This window comes from Lepisosteus oculatus, chromosome 2, assembly GCF_040954835.1.
Source record: "Lepisosteus oculatus isolate fLepOcu1 chromosome 2, fLepOcu1.hap2, whole genome shotgun sequence".
Taxonomy (NCBI): Eukaryota; Metazoa; Chordata; class Actinopteri; order Semionotiformes; family Lepisosteidae; genus Lepisosteus; species Lepisosteus oculatus.
This window is the reverse complement of record NC_090697.1, coordinates 58,049,447-58,065,905: the sequence shown is the minus strand read 5'-3', so window position 1 is coordinate 58,065,905 and position 16,459 is coordinate 58,049,447. Positions and strand designations below refer to the sequence as shown.

General features: G+C 41.6%; 1 protein-coding gene across 3 annotated transcripts in view; it reads left to right on the top strand.

Moving 5' to 3' along the window:
• The window catches only part of cad (carbamoyl-phosphate synthetase 2, aspartate transcarbamylase, and dihydroorotase), a 51,164-nt gene that overhangs the window by 4,227 nt on the left and 30,478 nt on the right, over positions 1-16,459 (top strand). For all 3 annotated transcript variants that reach the window (XM_015345174.2, XM_006625756.3, XM_015345179.2), the window contains exons 2-9: positions 256-395; positions 698-827; positions 1,608-1,750; positions 3,738-3,879; positions 4,938-5,109; positions 8,579-8,764; positions 10,353-10,462; positions 11,316-11,458. In XM_015345174.2, the coding sequence (XP_015200660.2) occupies positions 256-395; positions 698-827; positions 1,608-1,750; positions 3,738-3,879; positions 4,938-5,109; positions 8,579-8,764; positions 10,353-10,462; positions 11,316-11,458 (1,166 nt within the window). The remainder of the gene's footprint in view (positions 1-255; positions 396-697; positions 828-1,607; positions 1,751-3,737; positions 3,880-4,937; positions 5,110-8,578; positions 8,765-10,352; positions 10,463-11,315; positions 11,459-16,459) is intronic.

The following is a 16,459-nucleotide window of genomic DNA, read 5'->3' as shown; positions in this document are numbered from 1 at the left end:
AAAATCAGCAAAGCTGATGCACAATAATATGTTGTTATTGCTTCCTCATTAAAGATAAAAGATGGATCCCTTGCCAGGGACCTAATAAAGGTAATAGTCCTGCAGGGGAGGGATCCTCTTTCGTGTCTGGAGTTAATTTTTATTTTGGAGTTTTTTTTAAAACTGATTAAAAGGAATTTCAAAACTACCAATCGAGGGGAAAGCTATGTTTTTCTTCAGTGCTTATATTTGAGACTAATTCCTTCTTTTCCTCAGTGTTTCAAACTGGCATGGTTGGCTATCCGGAAGCACTGACAGATCCGTCTTACAAATCTCAAATTCTCACTCTCACATACCCGCTGGTTGGCAACTATGGCATTCCGAAGGATGAAGAGGAAGACTCTGGCCTCAGCAAGGTATGTGGAGAATCTGGAACGCTCAAGCTAACATCTGCTAATCAATGAATAGCACATATTTTCTAATATGACTGTTCAGTAACTGACATAAGCATACTTCGTCTTTATGTGTCAGAATTGAATTTAAAAAATAAATCTTTCAGTGGGACCATTTGTGGCGCTGTCAGGTTTACTTAGTTGCTGATCTCTGGTGAACTTGTCAAGTAAGATTCTGTTCCTTACCTTTGTTATAGAGCAGTTCTAAACTGCTCTTTTCATATCTTAATTGCAATAACCGTGTTTTCTTGGTGTTTAACCTACAGTGGTTTGAGTCTTCTAAAATCCATGTTGCTGCCCTTATTGTTGGGGAGGTTTCCTGGAACCCAAGTCACTGGAGCTCTGCTATGTCTCTGGACCAATGGTTGAAAGAGCAAGGAATTCCTGGGCTTGAAGGTACGTTGACCCCGAAGTAGCAGACTTTACAGAAACATTTTGGTTATTTGTTACTTGTAATACATCAATCTGCTGGTTAAAACCTAAAACAATAGACAGTTTGACTTCTGATTTAATAATGGTAATTAGTACCACAGGCTGGAAACATGAGGTCCCTGTGAGGCCTCTGAAGTCTGGTATACATGTTGTAACCTGTTCACTCAGGTTAAGATGATTATTCTAAAGTCTCCTTCTGTATGCAATTTGACATACAAATGAGGAAAACGGAGGTAAATGCCATCAAGGATTTTCAGTGGTATAGGGAAAGTTAGTAGACAGAATGCAGGTTATTCCCAGAAATCTGGTCATCAAGTTGGTGCGCAGTGTTGGCAAATCAGGTTTAAACTAAATGAGTTAGATGGGCGGAGTGGACCACTTTTATTTGTGAACTTTGTTATAAATGTGACACCGGGACCAGGTATTTTTTCCTATTGACACCAGAAGTTTTTCTTATGTAAGTCCTACAAGGAAAAAAAGGTCTATTAAAGATTTATCATCCTTTATAATTTTGGGCTTTTATCTAGACTGACTGTTACAGTTCGTTTTGGGCGACTAAACTGCACCTTTCAATCTTCTTTCTTTGAAACACTTAAACTCTGATTTTGTTTACTGTTCATATCCAGAAATGGTGCATTAACAAAGCAATAAATATTAATAAAAATGCCCAAGATAAGAGATTCTGTTCTCCAGAAAGTCTTCTTTGAATATGTAAATTCTTGTGTATGCTTTTATTTGCTGCAGGAGTGGACACCAGGTGTCTGACCAAAAAGATTCGTGAGAACGGGACCATGCTGGGGAAGCTTGTGTTGGAGGGATCACCAGTTGAGAACATTCCATTTGACAACCCGGACACAAGGAACCTCGTCAAAGAAGTCTCTATGAAGGCAATTGCATTTTTTGAAGTAATTACCAAGAAGTTGGCAAATCAGGTTGACTAGTGACAGGCTGGTCCCAAGGGACAGGTGGGAGTGATGGTGATGGAGGCTCATTGTGGTACAAATATTTAAAGAGGATATCGTCACTAGCTATATTTTCTTAGGATAAAGCAATATCTTAGTTTAAAACTACTAAACATCTTTAGTCTTCAGCAAAGGTGCCTATGGGGGACTTGTTTGATGTATTTAAAAGTGTGGAAGACAATGATGAGGTCAACCCAGAGGCCTACTTGAGTATCACTCTGGAAATTAAGACCAGTGCATTTGGGACAGGAAACATCACACAGGATCGTAGGGATCTGGAAAATTATGAATGTTCTTGTTGCTGAAGAGTCACTAGGAGCCTTCAGTAAGTTGCTGGATGATGTTCTTCAATTAACAAGAAGTTAGTAAATCGAGAAAGATGGACCAGATTGTGTCGTCACGGCATGACTTTGAGTTGTACTTAAAGTCCGAAGTATAGAGGGTGAAGAGGAATGGAGAAAGAACTGTCCCTTGAGGTGCCACTGTGTTACTCACTACCTGTTCAGACACACAGTTCTGAAGTCTCACAGACTATGGTCTGCCTGTCAGGTAGTCAGTGATCCATGAGGTCATGAAGGCCTTTACTTGCATCTCCTCCAGCTTCCTCCTTAGAAGTAAGGGCTGGATGGTATTGAAGGCACTGGAGAAGTTGAAAAACATGATCCTTACAGTGTTGTCAGCCCTGTCCAGGTGTGAGTAGGCCCTTTGCAGCATGTAGATGATCGCATCCTCCACACCAACACTGGGCTGGTAGGCAAACTGTAGGGTGTCCAGTGATGAGCTGACCAGGGGTCTCAGGTGGGATAAGACCACCCTCTCCAGTGTCTTCATGACGTGAGAAGTCAGTGCAACTGGTCTGTAGTCGTTGAGGACAGAGGGGCGCCCTTTCTTTGGTACCGGGACCAGGCATGATGTCTTCCAGAGCATCGGGACTCTCTCCAAGCGCAGGCTCAGGTTGAACAGTCGCTGGAGCACTCCGCTCAGCTGATCAGCACAGGCCCTCAGAACTCTGGGACAGATGTTATCTGGTCCTGTGGCCTTACCCTGGTGCAGCCTCTTCAGCTCCTTCTTCACCTGGTCAGCCGTGATGGTCGGCCTGGCCTGGGGGATGGTGCTCTTCGTGCTTTCAGTGCTGCAGGTGTTAATGGTGGAGGTGTTGGAGAGTGGCAGCTGTGGGGGATGGGTGGGTGAGTAGCTGTCCGGGGTTGTAGCTGTAGGCGGCCATGTTTGTGGGGGGATGGAGGAGGTGTTGGGCAGTCGCAGATGTGAAGGGTAAGGGAGTGTGTGGCTGTGGGGGGATGGGTGTTGAGCCACAGAGGACCCAGAATCAAACCTGTATTACGTACATGGAGAACATGAAGTTCTGAAAACTGTACTGTGAAGTAGTGAAATTTGGTGCAAATAAAAAATGGGACCTTTCAGAATGTTCTTGTGGACATTGAAGAGCTTTGTGTTGGTCTTTTCACACGTGACGACTTGCTCACTACCTTTGGACATGGAGCTGATGAAGTGTGCTCTGGTCTGTGCTGTCAGTCTGAGGATTCATGAAGAACATGTATTACGTTTGTTTTTTCTAACTTTATAAACATTCATATTAATAATCTTAAGCATTATCTGAAGTAGTCCCACTCAAGACTTACTCTTGAGCATTGACATATTAACTACTTTTCAAACAGTTTTTTTTTCAAACAGACACTGTTGAATTATTCCCCTTTGTTTATTCCAGTTAATTATTTTTGTGTTGAGTACTTAAACATTTTAACTTCTGATTTTAAGGATTATTTTTTTTCCTTTTCTCGGTCTCCATAATTAGCCTTGTATGTGAACGGGTTCTTAAGTTCACGTTTTGTTTCCCACTTTGTATCTCAAGACGTTAGTTATTTGTTGACTGTTTTTGCTCCCTTGTCAACAGGAGCCCAAGGTGTTCAACCCCACTGGCGATGTCAGGATCACTGCGGTGGACTGTGGCATTAAGCACAATCAGATCCGCTGCCTGTGTCAAAGGGGGGCCTGTGTGACGGTGGTGCCCTGGGACTACCCATTGGACAGCAAAGGTCATTGAAGTCTTGACCAATCTGTATCCTATCCTGTCGTGCTTCATTAAATGACATTCTCCATTGGGGCTGTTCCATTGCCAGCATTGTTGATTGAGTGAAGGGCTCTTAGTGTTCCTTTGCACTCATTGCACTCCAGTGTGTTTATTGGTATATACTGTATTCCATCCTGCTTTTTCACAGGGACTGCATTCATCCATCAAATTCTGGCTTGTCTTTATAGGGAAGTTTCTTTTCTTGTTTTAAAGCCAGATATGCTTTGTAGGCAAACAGATGATTTTCTGTAGTGTCACTGGATTTCCTAATATGCTTGGCACTAATGCCTTTTTATATGTTTCTCATGAATCCTGTCTTGAACTTTGATACTTGCTATCCTGACAGTCGATAAGGGACACAGTATGAGGCTGTACTAGTGGTGCAGTTTAAATTCTGTTTCATAAGCAGAATCTGCTACTGTTCGATAGGAAGAGAGTAATGCGAATGTCACATTGGAACATCTTGGAAGCCTTTGGCAGTTTATTTGAATACACTGTGGCTTATTAAAAAGTTGTGGCAGGATACTTCCAGGTTAACCTGGTGTCCATTAAGCTCTGACAGCATCCTTCAAAATCATTTTGAATTTTCAGGAAGGTAGTTGAATGTCAGGAATATATAGTTATTTTAATGTACAGTATTAGCATGTTTATCTTTTACTTTTATTTGTCTACCAGTTAGTTAGAAGTTACCGATGATAGGCTGTGAAACAAGAAATCAAATGTACTTTTTAATAGTTATTTGCATTGAAAATTACAGTTTTAACACATTTATGTGCAGAACAGAATTGGGAACAGCAATCAACAGTTTTGTTATCAGAAAAACCTTTATACTCCGTTGAAGATATTTACTCTGAATTGTATTTAAAATAACCTGCTAAAGCATTAATAAAAGAACTACATATTATGAATAATAAACTAGTGTTACATATTGAATATTCTCACTGAAAGCAGTGTCTAGATTAGTTGCTATTCTGCCAGAGCTGTTTCACCCTATCAAAACATCCTTTTCACTTTTCCCCGCAGACTTTGATGGTTTGTTCCTCAGTAATGGTCCTGGAGATCCAGTGTTTTGCAAAGAGACGATTGAGAATGTGAAGAAGGTTGTGTTTCAAGGGAATCCCAAGCCTGTGTTTGGAATCTGTCTGGGCCACCAGATCCTGTCTCTTGTCATTGGAGCCAAGACCTACAAAATGAAGTGAGTTTCTACTTTTGTAACCCTTTTTATGGAGTAAATATTACCAATAGCAACAGGCTGTCAGGGTGGTAGGGGTGTGCTGAATGACTAAATATATGAACACGTGTTCTTATTGATTTATATACAAGTAATTTGAGTAATATTCTCTCTCCTGTACTGGTCTAGTTGTTTTGCTTGTCTTTTGGACTTGACCTAAATGGGAAGAGAGAACTCAGTTAAGAATATATGTTTTTCTTTTTTTTGACTTGGAAAGTGCCTCTTTGGTTAGTTTATAACTGGACAAAAATATGCATCATGGTTCATGAGGTAGTTAACGTACAAGTAGGGGACAAAAAATGGAAATGCCTGAGTAATTGAAGGGGAGTATCTTGAAAACAAAGGCTTCCACACTGGTGTGGAAAGTGACATCCCAGCTTGCTGGAAATGCTGGTTGCCTATAAGTTTGGCTAGCATAAGAGCTCCTCAGGAAAGAGAAACATTGGGCAGAAGACCATGCTCCAAGATCAGTAATGAGGAGGGCAGCTCAAGAAAGAAATGGACAGGAATAAACCTACCCAGATGTAACACTGCAGGAAATTTTGCTATGGGTATTTTAAATACCAATACAAAACTCCTGCTTTATCAGTTTTAATTTAACTATGAAAGAGTGCTACTGTTGCCAAAGCTGGTATCTAAAGTAGAGAACTGTGGACTGACATGGTGCCTGTCAGGTGGGTATCTGAAGTAGGGATGCACCGATATGGGATTTCTGGGCCGATAACAATAACCAATAATTTACAGCTTGTTGTGGCCGATACAGATTCCAATAACCGATAACGTTGACTTTTATACATTTTAAAACAAATTCAGACTATAATCCACCATTGATGTGTAATGAGTTTGTAAGAAACCTGAAACTCTGTAAAGCTTAGCGTACTCATCTGACTAAAGTCCATATGTCTGTTCTGAAGCTAATATCTCTGACCTTAGCTTTGATCAGGTTGTGTATGTGTGTGGGAACAACAGAGAAGTGGCGGCTTGGGGGAGTGTAACGGGGTTCCAAATGCTCAATTAGTTGACGGAATCCTTGATCCTCCACAATCGAAAAGGGTTGGTCATCAAGTGCTATAAACGCTATGATTTTGTCTGTGATGGCTTTAGCCTTCAGACTGTCCTTGGCAAATGTTCTGTAATTTTCAAATGCCTGTTGGATAGGCATCGCTGCACTTGCTCCCGTTTCTGTTTTCTTGCTAATGCTAGCTGCCTCATGTTCTTTAAGTAAATCATTGGAATGACGGGTTTTCCATTGACTAATTGGAGTATTAGGAGAGAAACTCATTACTTTGTTTCCTCTTGCTGTTCTTTGGCTGAACGTTTGTTGCAAATTGCAATTCTGTTGTCCTCTGCTAAAATGGTGAAAAAGTTTCACCGACATTTTCACTCTGCAGCTCATGTACTGTACCCACTCTAGCGCGTCAGTGCATGCACATAAAAAAAGCTAGTTAAGCAGACAAAAATAGGGTGCCGCATTATCGGTTGTAATTATCGTCTGTAATTCCAATATCAGAAAGATAATAGGAAAATATAATCATTTATCAGAGAACAATATATCGGCCTCCAATACATTGTGCACCCCTAATCTGATGATATCAAGCCCTCGACACCTATGGGCCTCCCCTTCCTTTAAATCAGGTATTGTGGTTAAATTGAGTAGAACTGCTGATCACAGCACGTCTGTTACTAGTCTCTTGTTTTTCATTGAATCTTGGCATAGTTTTTTTCACTCAAGGTCATATAATTCTCCTCTCCCTATAAAACAGACGTCTAATTCACCAGAGTTCTTTCTGGAACTTATTTTTTCAGTATCGAAAGACAGTAAAGTGTATTTATATAGATATACTTAGCAAAATTAAGAAAAAAAGTGACCAAAAGAGAATGTTTAGTTTACCTCAAATAACACATTACTTTTTCCAGCTCAGTAACATACTGCATACCCATTTTCAGTTATACATGCAAGAGCATCAGAGTTTACAACCAAGAAGCAATGCTGTTTTTTTGTTTAAACTTGCAGTTGGCAGCAAGGAACAGAAGGAAATGGGGCATTGCCAGTATTATATAACCCCTTGTTTTGGCCAAATGTCGCAGCCTGTAGGTCAGTCGGGCGCACAGTAGATCCATAAAGTATCAGCAAAGACTGATAGAGGGGGTAGTAACACTGATAAGCAAGCAGGTGCTGTGGAAGAAGAATTTTCATAACTAGCATTGTTTAGGCTACAGGAGGAACACGCATGAGTGGTACAGTACCATGGAGGTTAGCTTGGCTGCCTTATAGTCTTTGTGTACTGCTGGGTTTTATTTGAGCATGTGAATACCTCTGTGTGGAGTTTGAATCTTTTCCATATGAAGTTTCTGATCTTTTGAATTACCCCAAAAGAGACAGAAGGGGGCTCTATTACCTAGGGAAAGACCAGTGAAGTTCTACTGTAAGCTGTGTTAGGTTTTCCATTTGAATGAGTGCAGGGATGAACATGCTTTATCTAATAAAGACTAAGGCAAAAATGCATGTACAATGCGAGATCATTTGGACAAACTAATTTAAACAGTTCATGGCTGGTTCTTAGATTTGTTAATTTGTAGGTCTGGTTTTGGTTATCCATTTTCCTTTTGGTAAAGAGGTTCCTCTAAAAAAATCTGTAGGCCATCGTACATAAGAATATGACTCTGCATTCTGGAATGGTTACATATAAGAGGATTACATTTTGCCCATCTAGCTCGGTTGGTAGTTAATAGTTGATTGATCCAAGATTCACATCCTGATTTTTCTTGAAAGAAGCCAAGATATCAACTTCGATAACAAGGTTAGGTAGCTTGTTTCATACTCCCACAATCCTTTATGTAAAGAAGTATTTCAGTATTCTGTAAAAGTCTGCTGGGCTGGCCTTTTTACTGCCTTTGAGGCTTTTGAATAGTTTTAACAGGCCCCGTCAGTCTTATCAAGACTAAAAACATTCAGTTCCTTCAGCATTTAAGCAAGGAATATTCTCATATACTGAAGAAAATATTGCTGCTCTAGAATCAAAGAGCAACCAAATATATTTTCTGTAATATGGTGACCCAAATTGTACACAATATTCTAAATGAGGCCTTATTTGTACATTATACGATCTCTTGATTAAAACTTGACTAAATATGCCAACATTGATTTTTTTCTTTCCCACGTTGTCTAAAAGTTGTGAACATGTCGGTGAAATCACTTAAGACCTAAGCTCTCTTTCCTGTCTATTTATAATGTTACTTCCTGTATATAAAAACTCTCCACTTTACATTAAACGTCATCTGCCAGGCGTTGGCCAAGTCTTTTGCTTCTGTAGTGTTTGCTAATTGTTCTGTATTAGTTTACTAACCATACCCCAACCACATTCCAGTTGTGCTTTGCCATCATTTAAGGTTTTAGTTCATTATAAACCTGTGTTCTGTGTGTTGTGCTCAGGTATGGGAATCGTGGACACAACCAGCCATGCATTCATGAAGACACGCAGCGCTGTTTCATCACCTCTCAGAACCATGGCTTTGCGGTGGATCCCAGAACTCTTCCGCAGGACTGGTCTGTGCTCTTCACCAACGCCAATGACCACAGCAGTGAGGGGATCATTCACAACTCCAAGCCCTTCTTCAGGTAGCAATGGTTCCACTCTGTTGGTTCTTCAGTGTGTCTGTCCTGAATGCTTTATGGTTTCCCCGTTATTGATTTCTTGAAGCAAATCGTATTTTTTGTAGTTATAAATGGGTGGTGCCATGGTTAGCATCTGCCTTGCAGCGCTGGGGCCCTGGGTTCAATTCCTGGGTGCTGTCTATGTGCAGTTTGTATGTTCCGGGTGCTCTGGTTTCCTCCTACAGTCCAAAAACACAGTGGTTCATTGCCTTCTGTAAAAATTGGCCCTGGTGTAAATGTGTGCATGTTTGTATCTGAATGTGACCCGTCCATGGTCTGTCCTGCCTTGTCTCCGTTGTTTGCTGACTAACGCTTCAGCTTCCCCTGCAACCCTGTACTGGATAAGCGGATTAGAGAATAGATGGGAGGACAGATATTTAAGCTCTTAAAGTGACAAAAAACTTGCCCCATATTGAATAATTGCATTCTCACAATGCATACAATTCGGCAGCACAGCATGGTCCAATCTTATTTTAGAAATTTAGAAAATTTAAGAAAAAAGCTATCTGCTGTTAATTGCTGCTTTTTTATTTCGATTTGAGACCTTTTCCAGAAACTGAAAAAAATGAAATTACCCATACATAAGGCTTTTTTGTGTGAAATGTACCATACCTCCCTGATTTATGACTCTGACAACATGACTTTTTAGTTGACATAAACAAGATACAGTAGTTTTATTACACAGAGTAGAAGTCTTCCCTAGTCGGTATGGTATTTTGTTTCAATACATTAATTGATTTGCACCTAGTATCACTCATTCCTTTGTTTCTGGGGTAGTGGTGGTATCATTTGGGGTTTGACATGCATTCCTGCTGTCCTGAATCTTGGAAAGACTCTTCATATCCAACCAGAAATACTCTTCCCCCGTCAGGTCCCAGCTGCTCATTTACTGCCTATAAGACACCCATCTGGGATCTTCCAATAACATTGTTGCACCTTTGTCCATCACTTCTGGGGCATGCTATTGTGCAAGATGACATTATGCTATATGTCATGTTCTTCCCCCATTAGCTTGTAGCCTGTTTGAGATAATCACAAGACAGTTTGGCAACTCCTTTATCCTGCTGCAAAAGCAAATGGAATTTCCTTATCGCCTAGTCCCCTTAGTCTTTGGAAAGAAATAGAACATTATTATAATCCAAGTTATATCTACATAATATGTAAAATATTTAACCCAGAGAAATATTTTCTTACTTTAGACCAAATTCTTCACTTTTTTCCCCATTTTCAGACTTATGTTTTCATTAGCCTTTTCCTTCCTAAAATCTCAGTGATATTCTACTGTTCCACATTCATCAGTGCATGCAACTTGTGACCAGTTATCTACAGTCTGCTTTGTCATCTGTTCACACAGAGAAGGTACACTCATGCGTTTACCACAGTATCTCTTGTCCTGCTACAGGTTCTTCGTCTTCCCTCTTTGGCTTTGTTCACACCTTTCCCTTTTTTCCAAAATTAGAGTTGTAACTGCATTTAGAGTTGTAAAATACCGGGTGCTTGCGTCTATTTGATTTTTAACTATTCTTCATTTTTCTTTTTTTAACAAAAACAGTGTCCAGTTCCACCCAGAGCACATGGCTGGCCCAACAGACCTGGTCAACCTCTTTGATGTGTTTTTAGACACAGTACGAGACTTCAAGCAGGGGAAGAACTCGATAACAGGTGAAATATAGAAAGTTTTAGCCCTGACCATACATTTTCCTTCTATTGTTTGCCTGTCTAGATGTTGTCAGGTCAAGCTGTCCTTTCTTATTTTGCAATGTGTTTCTCATGCAGAGATCAGTTTTCAGCTGGCACCTTGTTTGAGACCAGCCCAGTTGTTTTACATGATTATTAAGGGCACACCTTTCAGAAGAATTTGACCTGATTTTTGAAGTAGTTTAATAGCAACAGAGCCAAACTGAGCACTGACACTTTACCAACTAAGGCGTTTGGTTTTAAAATGACATTGGCAGAGAAACCATTTCCTGCATTAGCCATGTGTTTTCAAACTACATTCTTTAAAAGGTCACCAGGGCAAAGTATTATATTGAGCAACTTGGACATTTACCTGGCCTTTGCAAACAATCACTTGGCCCATATTTGTTCTGATTAATATTAGTCCTAGATATGAAATTCCGCAACGCAGAATAGTTTAGGAGTTCAATAGATAGATCTTTTCTTGATTGTTCGTTTTATATGTCAGGTGAGGATCAGGAGTTTTAACTTGTCATTGTTTTCATAGGCTGCATCATTGTAGTTTGTACTGTTTTTTTAAGTATTTTTACATATTGAGCATGATGTTTAATTGTTATTAAATTTGATGGTTGTATGGCAACTGAGCCACAAACCTGTTTTTTATATATATTTGCTTCTACTTCTTACATTCATCGTTTTTTAAATAAAATGTATTATAAATGTGACGGTATTATAACTTTTTGCCTCTCTAATTTCCTGACTCGTTTTGATGATCATGCAGCTGCAATACAAATTGGATAGAATGTATAGAATATATTTCCATCTTTCTTTCACACAGTTAAACAGAGGCTTACTGAACATCTTACCTATCCGAAGGCCCCAAAACCAGAGGACATTGTCCGCCCACGAAAGGTCCTTATTCTGGGCTCAGGTGGTCTGTCGATTGGACAAGCAGGAGAGTTTGATTACTCTGGATCTCAGGTATGTTATTCTGCTTGAAAATGTATTTTTTACAGCCTTATTTCTAGAGTGTTATAATACAGTAGGTCATTTAGGGCCCCTTAAAATCAGCCTTTAGACCAATTTAGACTTGGTAAGGTAGTAAATTTGTCAATGGGCATTTGTACTATAAACAGTATCTTTTAGGTGAGTGAAAGAACTCTTATACAGGTGCAGCCATTCAAAGTTCGTGGTACAAACCCGCGGTACGTACCGTGGTATGTGATTGGCTGGCCAAAATGACCGACAGGGGCACTCGTGGTGCATTAGTCGGTAGTGAAAAGATTGAATCATTTAATCTCTTTACTGCTCACATTTTAATCCGCTTAGTATTGAATATTTATATGGAATTTTACCACTAAAGGGAAATTTTAGTAGTTAAGCATAAAAAGCAGAGGAGCATAACGCATGTGAAGGTCATAAACAAAATTAATTTAGGAACATAAACATATTATGTAAACTGTATGTTACTGGTATTGGTATTTTAAAGAAAAAATACACACCAATATTCCATTTCTCCCTAAACATTTTAAGCATCAAAGTCTTACATGTGGTTGACCTTCTGACCATATTAATCTATCTGTATTGCTGGTTCAGTGCGTGTCACATGACTTGCCTTGGGTGGCGTAACGGCTTAAGTCACCAATTTACAGTATTAGCGTGAGGGCGGGTGTTCAAATCCAGCAATCGCTATGAGTTTTCTTTTAACAGAAACATTTCTTTGAAAAACTAAAATTGCAAATATTATGGACACTACAGTATATTGAGATTTTTAAATTTCAAAATATTTTTCCGGTTCTGGTCGAGAGGGAACGCTGGCATGTTTGGCTGCTGCTCCTCTCACCAGTTTTTCATTTTTATCTACTTATTTATGTTTTTTTTCCTTTCTCTTCTCGGTGACATTGATTTCTAATTTATCTATTTTCATCCGCTTTGCGTTATCCGCTTCACTCAAAACCACTTGCTACCGCCTTCTCTGGATTTCCTTCCCGTCTTGATTCTTGATCGTGTCTCTGAGGTGCACTGCAACTTCTTCAACTAAAACAAAGCGACTTCCTGGTAAAAGACACATTCGATTATTGCCGTTTTACGATTATTTTACAATTTTACGACCGTTTTTTTTGTTCATCTGCCAGTGGAGTCTCTATCCCTGCCTTTCGGCGCACGACTGTAAGTCCATCACGTACCGGCGCCGACCTCAAAAATCTCCTCTCACTACCGCACCTGGAGCACACTACGCTTCCCCCTAATCCCCGAGACTGGCCAGATCAGCGCTATTCAATACCTGCTCCATAAACAAGGCTCTTCTCTTATGTGACATCATCAAAGAAAGAAAACTGGACCCTCTGTGCTTAACTGAAACCTGGCACAAACAAAACGATGGACTCCTCCCTCTTCTTTTGAGTGTGTTGTTTTAAATGTTTCTATCCCCCAATCTACTATTATTGCCACAGTTTATAGACCACCCAAACCCAGTGGAGCCTTCTTAGGTGATTTTGCTGATTTTCTCTCATTCTTATGCCTTAAGTTTAAAAGGATCCTTATTCTAGGGGACTTTAATATACACTGATTCAACCTCTTCCTGTCTGGCTAAAGACTTCCTTTCTCTTTTGGGATGCTTTGACCTTACTCAGTTTGTTTGTACCCCTAAACATAACAAAGGACACACCTTAGATTTAATTATTGCAAATGGCTCCTTTGTCTCCCACCGCTCTCCCCTTGATCTAGGCATCTCTGACCACTTAGCCATCTCTTCAATCTGGAATTACCAGTTTCTAACACCTCCCCCCGAAGCTCTGTAAATTTCCGCAACTGGCGATCAATTGATCACCCAAGGTTTGCAAATTCTGTTCTGTCCTCCTTATCCTGTTTCTCTTCCTCTGACCCTCTAGAGGACAAAATACAGTTACTTGACAGTGCTCTTTTATCTACCCTTGACACCTTTGCTCCTTTAAAAACTTGAACCATCTCTTTCTCTCGCCCTGCCCCCTGGTACAATGACCACCTGCGATCCATGAAGGCAGCCTCTCACGAACTTGAGCGTAGGTGGCATGTTTCCGGCCTAAATGTACATTATCAGGCTTGAGAGATTACTTATCTGAATATAAGGTTACTATAGAGTATGCTTGATCCACCTACTTCTCTCACATCATTGAAAATCACCAAAACAACCCCAGACATCTTTTCTCCACCATCAACAGACTGCTCAAGCCAAACTGCCCTACCACATTACCTGCCTCATCACAACATTGCAACGCATTCTTAGATTTCTTTAGTTCTAAGATTGACAACATCCGGCATCACATTCTCTCCACTACGCATATCATTTCCATACCTCCTCCCTCCTCATCCAACTTCTCTGGTTCCCTTCTCTCCAGCTTCTCTCTTCTTGACTCAGCATCCCTCAACAAACTAGTTACACGCATGAAACCCACCACATCTATTTTAGATCCCATTCCCACCACTTTATTTCAGTCCTGTTTCTCTTCTCTTTGTCCCATTGTCCTCAATATTTTACATGAATCCATGAGCACTGGTGTTGTACCAACGGTCCTCAAAACTGCTGCCATTACCCCCGTGCCAAAAAAGCCTAACATGGCTCTCGACAACCTTAACAATTTTTCCCCCATCTCCAACTTACCCTTTCTTTCTAAAATTCTAGAACGTGCTGTCACACTCCAGTTACATAACCACCTCATGACAAACAACCTTTTTGAACCTCTCCAGTCTGGCTTCTGTCAATTTCACAGCACAGAAACTACCGTGGTCAAAGTCGCCAACGATCTTCTAATAGCTTCTGATTCTGGTTCTCTTTCTATGCTCATCCTTCTTGATCTCAGTGCTGCTTTTGACACTGTTGACCATTACATCTTACTTTCTCATCTTGAGACTGTGTTTGGACACTGCCCTCAAATGGTTCAAATCTTTCCTCACTGATCGCTGTCACTTGTCTCTCTTAATGGGTACAGGTCTGAAATTGGTCTTGTTAAGTCTGGTGTCCCTCGGGGCTCAATACTAGGCCCCTTGCTCTTCAGCATTTACATGTTCCCACTTGGTCAACTTTTAAAATCACATGGCCTCAGCTTTCATTTTTACGCTGATGATACTTAAATATACATCCATACCAAACCCGACACTGATGTGGCTGTCTCTATTCTATCTAATTGCATCTCTGACATAAAAATTTGGATGACTCAAAACTTCCTTCATCTTAACTGCGACAAGACTAAAGTCATGCTTATTGGTACCCCCATCAACTTTGTAAAGCCAGTCCTGTAACCCTATCTGTAGATGGCTCTGTACTTGAGCTTCAATCAAAATTGAAAAACCTTGGGGTTATATTCGATTCTGGCTTAACATTCGACCCACATGTGCAGCATACTGTCAAAACATCTTTTTTCACCTTAGAAATATCGCAAGACTACGCCCTATGCTATCATTAACTGTGGCTGAAAAGCTGATCAACACATTTGTATTCTCTCGAATTGACTACTGTAATGCTCTACTCGCTGGGGTATCTAAATCTACTCTGAACAAGCTGCAGTATGTCCAAAATTCAGCAGCCAGAATCCTGACCAGGTCTAGTGCAAGTGTTCACATTACTCCTATCCTGGAGTCCTTGCACTGGCTTCCGGTCAAATTCCATGTAGACTTTAAAATCCTCATGCTCACCTATAAGGCTCTGCATGGTTTGGCACCTCAGTACCTGTCTGAACTATTATCGCCCTACTCCCCACCTCGCAACCTCTGCTCTTCAAATTCTGCCCTCCTTACTGTCCCCCAAGCCCGTCTACATTGTATGGGTGACAGGGCCTTCTCCTGTTATGCCCCCAAGTTCTGGAACTCTCTCCCCAAGGATATCGGAGAGTCACCCTCTCTAAACTCCTTCAAATCCAGACTCAAAACCCTCTTCTTCAGAAAAGCCTTTACTTAACTGGTTCCATTCTTCACCCCTCTGCTCTTCTTAGTGCCACCATCCAGGGTCTCCTCTATATATTGTAATTGTCTTATCTTGTGTATTCTTCTTATTTATTGTTATTGTCATCCTGTAAATCGCTTAGAGAAGCCACCTTTTAAAGATGCTATATAAAATAAAATTTATTATTATTATTATTGTTATAAAATAACAACATGTTCGTACTGTATGTGCACAGCGGTACCGCAGGTTGAACTGTAGGGCGCAAATCCACCTGAGCCCAAAAGCCCAACATTAATCTGCATTCGCCTGGCGCTGCGCGGTTTTCAGCACTCTCTGCGGGTGAGATAAGCTCGGCCCTCACCCCAAGTCCTTGAAGGCACTCTGCACAATGTGGGAGGCCTTGGAGGCGAGGGACGGGGTGCTGCACCGGGGGTGGCAGGTGCCCTCCAGCGGTGAGCTTATCTCACCGTTGTGCTTGGCCTCCGCATTCCCCCCAGTGGCTGCCCTGTCAACCGCCCGGCTGGGCGGCCCGGGAGTCAGCTCTGGCACGCTCGCCCCGACACCCGCGGCTCCGACAGGCCCTGCTGCCGTCTCCGCTTCCCGCTCCGGTCAACGTGTGCGCCTGGACACCGTGAGACTGATTTGTTCCCCCTGCCCCACCAACTCTCACCGGCCCAAGTCAAGGCAACCACCCACCTGCTGCAACCAGTCCAACCCCAGGATACAGTCCTCGCGGACTGGGGCAAGGTGGAAGGGGTGTTTCACCCTCGCAGCCCCAAACTGCACTGTGAGCGCCAGCTTGCCGAGGACCTCTGCGTACTGCCCTGTCACCGTCCTTGGGCGCAGGCTGGTGGTTTCCCATCCTGGGGGTCCGGCTGCCTCGGTGCCCAGCAGGACACTAGGCCGCAGTAGGGTGATGATCGAACCAGTGTCGACAAGGGCCTGGCAGGGTCTGCCCTTGATGAGGCAGGGAAGAAATAAGCCCCGGCTGTGGCCAACCCTTCCCACGGCAGCAGGCGGGGTGAAGTGCTCCTTCTGGCTTTCCGTAGCGGGGGTAGCTTCAC